General features: G+C 36.3%; 2 protein-coding genes across 3 annotated transcripts; both read right to left on the bottom strand.

Annotated features, from left to right (window-relative positions):
- Positions 1-1,011: 1,011 nt before the first annotated feature.
- Positions 1,012-3,003, bottom strand: LOC110796533 (syntaxin-related protein KNOLLE). The gene is made up of 2 exons (XM_022001596.2): positions 2,436-3,003; positions 1,012-1,689 (listed from the first exon to the last, which is right to left on the bottom strand). The coding sequence occupies exons 1-2, from the start codon at positions 2,816-2,818 to the stop codon at positions 1,146-1,148; spliced, it is 927 nt and encodes a 308-aa protein (XP_021857288.1). The 5' UTR covers positions 2,819-3,003; the 3' UTR covers positions 1,012-1,145.
- Positions 3,004-4,553: 1,550 nt separating this feature from the next.
- On the bottom strand, positions 4,554-8,845 carry LOC110797265 (putative disease resistance protein RGA4). 2 transcript variants are annotated; one of them, XM_056838494.1, is made up of 3 exons: positions 8,378-8,845; positions 4,932-7,748; positions 4,554-4,859 (listed from the first exon to the last, which is right to left on the bottom strand). In XM_056838494.1, exons 1-3 carry the CDS (start codon positions 8,422-8,424, stop codon positions 4,841-4,843), a joined length of 2,883 nt encoding a protein of 960 aa, XP_056694472.1. In that variant the 5' UTR covers positions 8,425-8,845; the 3' UTR covers positions 4,554-4,840. The 2 variants fall into 2 exon arrangements, with proteins under 2 accessions (XP_056694472.1, XP_056694471.1); XM_056838493.1 differs by having other exon boundaries at positions 4,554-7,748; positions 8,378-8,844.
- Positions 8,846-8,958: the final 113 nt, after the last annotated feature.

Raw genomic sequence — 8,958 nt, 5'->3', positions numbered from 1 at the left:
TTTAGCATTCCATTTGTGGGTCCTAATTGTATTAGTTTCTCTAACTACGTACCAACATTGGGAAATTTCTTACTCAAATAATGAAAATCAAATGTTGCTTTCCCCTATTATAGACTAATGTGATTCATACGACTGAGGGGGTGCTTCGTCACTATTTGAGGTACATACATTTGATTTAAGCATCAAATTTAAACATTAATAGCCATGGACCAGTTTGCACCGACCATTACCAACGAACCATTGTATTAATGAAGCTTCTATTGATTATGATGTGAACTAAGATTACAACTACGTAACAGTAACATATACGAAGTTTACAACAAGTGTACAAGTACAAAGAAGTAACCCATATTTAAAGAACAAATAATGTTAAACGGATCTATAGTATAATGGTCAAATTTTATGTCTTATCAAATTATTGTCACATCACCTGAAAGATTTGGATTTCTAATTAAGTGTATTCATTGAAAAATAGTAGGATTGTCAATATAAGTACGTTCTTTGTTGTTTGATGGTTGTTGTCAATAGTGATGCTTGTCAAAATAGTAGGATTTGGATTTTGATGCTTGTCAAAATAGTAGGATTGTCAATATAAAATTTAAGATTTTATGATCTAGTTAGTTACCAGAAAATGTTTCGCTGACCCTTACAGTTTGTTTAACGAAGAAAAATTAGTTGAGGGCAGTTTGCAAAGTATTGTTACGAAGAAATACGGTTACAAAGTACGAGGAAAATATTTGGCTGACTCTCGGGATTATTATAGTAAAAAATCAAAAAATAAATAAATTGGAAGCTCTATAATCGATCCATGATAAGCAACACATCACGCTACTTTTATATGATATATAAATAAAACGAGTTCTTAACATAAAGCTCGCAAAGTACTCCGTAATATAGAACCAATAAGCAACACATCACACTACTTTTATATGATATATAAATAAAACGAGTTCTTAATATAAAGAACCGATTAAGCAATTAAGTAACATGTCACACTACTTTCATATGATATATGAATAAAACTAGTACTTCCATAGAAATATGATATATAAATAAAGCGAGTTCTTAAAGTTTAAGGGAGCTTCGAGTAACAGCCCCCATTACATAAAATTAAACTACACATAACCCAATTACAAGAAATTAATCTAAGAATGACTAAAACTAGCAATAATTGGAATGACAATCAACAATATAATCACCAAAAGTGCAATAATCCCAATACACATACACCTCCTACTACTCCTCTGATAACCCTTAGCTTGTTTCAGATTCTTGCTACCATCTTGCACATAATGTGAAGCATTAATCACATGATGTTCAATATTATCCATTTGTTCCCCTTGAGCTTCCACCATAACAGCCATGTCTAAGAACACTTGGTGAAGCTCCAACAGTGACCGTTCTATTTCCTTGGCCGCGTCGTGGCGGCTTTGGATCTCGATCACCGTCTCAACCACCTTGCCTCGGCCGTGCTCTTGGATGGCGTGGGATAAGATCTCGCCTTCTCCGGTCCCGTTTGATATGATCTTTTCGATTACATCGTCTTCTGGGTGTTCACCTGTGACGGTGTAGTAGCATCTTCCGATTGTTTCCTTGTATTCGGACATCATTCTTTGTCTGAGTGCTTGGAATTCCATCATTAGTTCCTTTAGCTTCTTTCTTAGGCCGTTTGTCACACATGACCTTGTTCTGAAATTTGAAGGATTAACATAAATTGAAATTCATTGAAAAAAAACCTAACCATTAACAATTTGGATCATATTTTTAAATCCTAGGAAGGAATTTCCCAAATTTCACCCAAAATTTGTTAAATCCTATCTCAATTTACCAACCAAAACACAAAATAAGTTGTACTCCGTACAAAACAAAAATTGAACACACAGAAGAAAAAAAAGTCCAATTATTTTCTGAATTTGGATCATGTTTTAATACTTTCTTGCCTGCAGTAATCTGATCAGAACATTAAATCCTGCAAATTTTACAATTTTCAGCCAAAATAAGTCAAATTTCATCTCAACTCCCAACTAAAACCCAATAATTTATTTTACAGAGCAAACAAATTAAAATACAATTAAAAACCTCAATTAGAACACTAAATCCTACAAATTTCCCAAAATTTCAGCCAAAATTGATCAACTTCTATCTCAAGTACCAACCAAAACCCAAAATAAACTCTACGAAACAAAATTTAGCACACAAATAAAAACCTAATTAATTTCTAAATTTACAAATTTTTACAGAACAAACATTACAAACAATACAAAAGTACAATTAAAACCTAATCAATTTCAAAATCTTACAAATTTTCCCATTTTTCAGCCAAAATCTATCAATTTCATCTCAATTCTCAACCAAAACCCAGATTTTTTTTTACAGAACAAACAAATTAAAATACAATTTAAAACCCAATTAGTTTCTTGATTAGTGTTCCTTACCGATCAATTGGGGTACCCAATTCAGAAGATTGGCGGCGATTTTCAGCAGTAGCGCGGTCCATTTGTTCAAGGCGAGCCTTGATAGCTTTAGTCCTCTTAAGAACAGAGACAATGTCAGAATTGATTCGGCCTCGAAGCGCCTTCAGAGCTTCTGGCTTATGCAGAGATTTGCTCTCCTCATTTGCAACCTCAAGAGTAATTAAAACTTCTTTGATTAACCCCATCTCTGTTTTCACCTTTTCTGCTTCTTCCAGAAATTCCTCCATTTTAGGGTCTCTGTTTGCTCCTCCAATTCCCATTTCTAAGTCTTGTTCAACGTCTTTGGATGCCGCCTTCTTCAGATCAACGTAGCTCAGGAACGATTTTGTCATTAAATCATTCATTTTTTGCTGGAATTTAGAATTTGGGAGTATGTTTTTATTTTATTTTTGGTAAAAGAAAAAAGATGGATTTTTTTTCACCTGATATGGAAAAAAATCTAGTAAGCTATTGTTGAGATCTGATTGAAAGAGGAGAGAGAAGAGAAGTGTGTTGAGAATGGGAAGAAAAGAGGGAGGTTTTATTTTTGTTGGAGGAAGGTCTAGGGAGATGACCGTTGGGGAAGGAACAAGAACAGATATTTGAACGTTGTGAAGTGTAATGACTTTAATGGCCTTGTAACTGTTGTGGGTTAACGTTAAGAATTGAAGATTTGTGGTTGGAGGAGCGGAGGGTGTTTTTGTCAATTGTGCTTATTTAAAATCTAGTAGCCGTTGTAGATGAAATGGGTGAAAGGTTGACAGCTATCACCTATAATTGGGCTTGGATGTTGCATAAATGGGCTATTCACCACAGTGTGCTGTGGCTACAATGGGCCTTGTATTAACCAAGACAGGGCTGTCACAATTGGGTCATCAATTGGTTACGGCCTTACGGGTCGGGTAATTGTTCTAATGTGGATTGAACGTGTAACTTCTTTTTTCAAGTCACCTAGGTTTTTATCGGATGTCGGTTGGATTGAGTCAGTTTTTTACGACTCTACCCAGTAGTCCCAAATGAAAATAAAAAATGAGATGTGAGGCATGTGCACAGCCCAACATTATGTATCATGTCGGGATGAGCCGTTTTAAGGACTTGTTGCAATGTCGAATAAACAAGTATAAAAGTTAGGTTGGCAAAATTTGAAACATGTAACTCCAACAAATTCTAACTTTTAAGGTCATATTACCACTTACATTAGACATGTGATTTAATAATGTATATTTGACTTTTAAATATAACATAGAGGGTCATGGCCCCCGCCAGTCATCTCCTAATTACGCCAGTACAAAAGTCATTCATTGTCGAAATCAAAGCTTGCTCCAATCAAAATATTGTTCACATATTTTTTGACATTTCTCAATAATCTGCCTCTGAAATGCTACAAAATTTATCTCATTATATTCTTGCTCATTTCCAAATAAGAACTGATCAAATGAAAGAAGTGAACTTGGACAATACCGACTATAAAGCGCATTGCTATTTATGTGATAAAAGAAGTGAAGGGAAAAAACATGATTTAAGAAGAGCAACATACATGACACCATCAGGTGACTAATCTATACATCTATACATAGTATTTAAAGGAAAACCATAGATTATTAGAATTCATGTGGCATCTCATTATTAGAAGTCATGTGTCATCTCTCTTTTCATCCATCATTTTGTTTTGTTGTTTTTTTTAATTTTTCTTTATTGTTTCTATGTTTTACAACTTTTGATGTCTCTTCTACTCCGTTTTCCTTATTAAACATCAAATTATTAATAGTCTACTATACTCATTAGTCTCTTCCACTCCACCACTTTAACATCCAATATTTATCCATCATTCTTTTTTTCTTTTTTTTGGCCAAATGTGGTACTTAGATTAATTCATTGCATTTATCCATCATTCCAACCTCTAAATTACACCTCCATTTAATTCATATGTTACCAAAAATCAGAAGTACTAACTAATTAAAACTTCAAAAGACATCTGAACAACCAATTTACAACCGCCCGTTCTTTGAACGGGCTCAAAAGCTAGTTAAATACAAAGATGTGGTTTAGCTATAATCCTAGCTTATATAATCCCAGCTTTTATACTTCATATTTGACCTGTTAGCAGAATATTTCAGTTAAATAAAACTGTAAGTTCAGGTTACCACTTTGGTCAATCTTAAAAGAGAGAAACCCAAAGGAAATTTACATGGTGTGGAAAATAAATGTCCACTAAAAATTAAAAGTTCAGCTACAGATAGATAAATATTTAAGTAAAAAAAAAGTAGAGAAAAGGAAAATGTGGGAGAATGAAAAGGATGATAAGAACAGGAAATGACAATGACGAGCTTTCAATCATGAAACTGAATGTCTTGGATGTCTTGGAAGTACACTTCTGGCATATTCCATTAGCTCTGAGTTAAACCCCTGAAAATGAGGTGATCAGCAGTGATACCAGTCTTCAGAAATACGTAAATTCAAGTGATTATAGAAACGTACTCTCTCTGATTCCGTTTTCTAATTAGCTTTAGTACAAAGTTCAATTCTTCCAATTTCGGACAGAGGGGAAAAGTTGTCAAATTACGGCAATCTCTTATTTCCAGATAGGAAAGTTGATGGAACGAACATAAATTTGAGTGAAACCCTGCTTCTTCTCGTGTCTCCCCTTTCCCAGGTTCTGATCTCCACCATCCCTTCAACTCTAGCAAATCTACTAGCACAAGCTTTTCAAGGGATGGAAAGAAAACCAAGTCGTCACCTTGTCTCGACCCTAATACTACACTAATACTTCTATTCTCCACATACTCCAAGTCCCATAATTCTTTTACTGTAAGGAATTTCAAATGACGTAGTTGACTCATCGTTGGAAGATGCTCTAACCTCCTACAAACTGATATTGTTATCTTAACAAGAAGTGGGAGACACTTATGCAAATTCATTAATGAGCCCCCCCATCTCGGGAACCTCAACCCTGTATAATCCTTCAACTCCAATATTCTGAGATTAGGATGGGGTTGCAGCCCTTGCAGCAATCCATCTGCATTATAGTAATTCCGACGCCATATATACTTTATTCCTCTCAAATGTTGACTTTTTAATAGAAATGTCCCTTCCCTATCATCCACTGCATCGTATCTGACACCACCTTCAACAACTAAGATTTCCATAGTGTGACTGTGATTGATGAAATTTTTTAAATCTCCAAGCTCACCGACCAAATTCCCATCATTTCTTGTTCCACTCACCACAAACCCTGTCAGCTTTTGCAGAGATGTCATGCTATTCATCCCCGTAGGCATATGTGTCAACCCCCAGCAATCTCGTATATCCAGGTGCCTGAGGTTAACTAATTTCCTCAAATCCCTTGGTAAATTTACGAGACCCATACACTTTCGTAACTTCAATGTTTGCAAGTTGTAAAGCTTGGTAATGGACGAGGGCAACATAGAGAGCATATTATTGCAAGATACGTCAAGGTACCTTAGATGCCACAATTTACCTATCTCACTCGGTAACATTTTCACACCAGAGTAATTCAAGCTTAATACCCTTAAATGGTCCAGTTTTGATAACACAACAAGACTTCTTAAATTGGAAGAAATCTCGTCGTAATAACTACTTAAAATTGAACACATCTTGTTCATCTTGGTGAAGTCGCTACAAATATCTTCTGCAGCACTACTATCAATAAATATATGGCGTGTATTCTCGGTACAACACCTTGTGCTATACTGGATGATTTCTGTTCCGGCTACTTCTTTAGCGAGATCATGAATCAAGTCATGCATTTTGCATGATATAATTATATCAGTACCCTCTATCCGTCTTACATCTTGGAAGAAGCACATTTGCAATAATTGCTTGAAATACTCCTCACCTGCATCTTCAAAATTATCTACATCACATGGCATAATGAAACCTTGTGCCATCCAAAGACAGATCAAATCCTCCTTGACAATCTTGTAATCCTTGGGGAATATAGCACAATAACGGAAGCAACTCTTCAAATGGAATGGCAGATAATAATAACTAATCTTTAAAACAGATACAATGCCATTGGTATCATCTTGTTTTATTTTTGCCAAATCAGTGTTTTTCAAATATAGCCACCTACTTTCATCCTTACCTCGAAGAAGACTTCCAATGGCCCTTATTGCAAGTGGAACATTGGCACACTTGCCAACAATCTCTTTACCAATATCAACCAATTGTGGCTTTATATGATGTTGCCCTGGTCGAAGAGTCATTCTCTCAAACAAATTCCAAGAGTCTTCGTTTGAGAGACCTTTTAATTCATGTGTCCGGTAACTTCCCACAACAGAAGCTACATTTTTAGAGCGTGTAGTCACTAAAATTTTGCTACCCCTGCCACCTCCAATCAACAAGGTTTCCAATTTCTGCCACTTTTCGGAATTTTCATTCCAAACATCGTCCAGAACAAGTAGATACTTCTTCCTGTCAAGTGCTTGTCGAAGATCCTTCTGGAGGTTATCCATGTCTATGTCACCATGGTGAGCTTTATGAATTGTTGCAGAGTTAAGGATTTGACGAAGAACAATTTTGATATTAAAATCATCAGAGACACAAACCCACATCTTGAAAGGAAATTCTTCTTTAATCCTCTCATCATTGTAGACAAGTTGGGCAAGAGTCGTTTTCCCCAAACCTCCAATGCCAACAATGGTGACAACAGAAACATCAGCCTCAATAGTGGTGTCCACTAACATATCAATCAGAATCCTCTTATCATCATCTCTCCCAATGATCACATCTTTCTCCTCACACACGTAGGAGTGAGTTTCACGGCTTACTTGAGTTACCTCGAGACCAATCGGTTGTCTCAACCCAGAGTCATGTTGATGATCTTTGACAATATCATCCAACCCCTCCCTGATCTTTTTGATCTCTCGAGACCAATTAAAAGCAGAACGAAGCTGATTAGAGCAAGAGAAGAAAAGGCATACCTCTTTCCTGAATTTGTTACTGGAAAAGAGTTGTTTGCGATGAGCAAGGGTGGTAACCTTGTCAAACAATTCATCAGCTTGGTAAAGAGCTTCCTTAAGCCTCTCAAGTCTGCCTTGTTCCACGTTGGTGCGACGACCGTGGTGCAGCCGCTCCTGAACTTCAGCATCAAGAAGGACGTTCTGGATGGTGGACATGGTGACCTTGAGTTTGGCTAGCTGGGACTCCACACCCAACACAGATTCAATCTCTGTCCAAATGGGAGAACCCAGTAGTCGGATGACAGTTTGCACCAGTGAAAGACCTCCTGCCACATCCATCAAGATCTCTCTTTTCTCTTGTGAATTAGTGTTGCTTTTTTTTGAGGAATGCAAAGGAAATGATGAGAAGTAATGGAGTTAGTTTTTTCGTAGTTTAGTGCATATAACATTTTTGGTATACCTGACTTGGTAGTTTTTTTGGGATGAAAGGTACATCTGACTTGGTGCCATTACAAAAAAGAAGTAGTATATCAGGCAAAAGGGCTAAGCCGGATAACCTGTAAGGCTGTAACATGGTAATGTGACTCCCTGTAACATCTAATGTGACAGGCTGACAGCTTCGCAACAACGAACTAGGTATAAAGAAAAGTTTAGAAAATACCATTTCTTGCAATTTGTTCTAAGGGAGACTATATTTATTTGAAGTTTAATCTTCAATTTGTATCAAATTAACATATGAGCTGACTGTGAATAGTCTGCAAAAATATTCCACTGATCCAGATTTGGGCTATAGGACGTACAAACAAGGACTGGTAAGAGTGACGAACTGATGACTGACTGATTTCATTGCTTGGGTTTAGATTTTAGAGTATAATTGGCTAAACAAGATTGGCTTCAATAGTGTAACTGTGGTCTTGTAGAAGAAATTCATACACTTAAAATATGGCTATAAGAATTTAACAATGTGCGTAGTGGAGATACACAAAACCAGTTTGAGTTTACCTGTGCAAATAGTCTGTTGGACATTTTAACAAACACCTTGTCAGCATGGCCGCCAAGTCTTGTAGTAGAATTCATTCATTGGATGCAGTGTCTCGACCAGCTTCAATGGCTTCAAGAAGAAGGGGGTAACTGGCCGATTCTTAAGTTTGATGAAATATCTTTCTTCCTGAATTACATGGTGCATAATATGACATATGTACTGCATCTGCTTGAAAGTGTTGATTATTGTTGGTGACAAAATAGTGTGATTTGACTTGCCTTTGTTCGTGAGATGAGAGAAATTTAGAAGGCCTTATTGCAATCTTCAACAATATTGGCTTATGGAGGTGTTGCTCTTTTATCTCCATGATCTGATTATAATCATCAAAACAATGTGGAATTTTGATCACTTCCTTAATTTTACTAAGGAGTGTGAAAGGTTTTGTTTTCAAACAACAAAATGTGAATTGGTGTTAGTCAAAAAGGTCTAAGGACGGCTAAACGCCTACACGGCTACACATGAGTCATCTTGTGCCAACTCGGCTGGTAGTACTCTTTCCATTTCTAAATATGTGTCATATTTTTGTAAATTTTAATATGTT

The sequence above is a fragment of the Spinacia oleracea genome, chromosome 3 (assembly GCF_020520425.1).
Source record: "Spinacia oleracea cultivar Varoflay chromosome 3, BTI_SOV_V1, whole genome shotgun sequence".
Lineage (NCBI taxonomy): Eukaryota > Viridiplantae > Streptophyta > Magnoliopsida > Caryophyllales > Amaranthaceae > Spinacia > Spinacia oleracea.
Note: the sequence above shows the minus strand (reverse complement) of the source record. Positions and strands in the feature narration are given on the sequence as shown.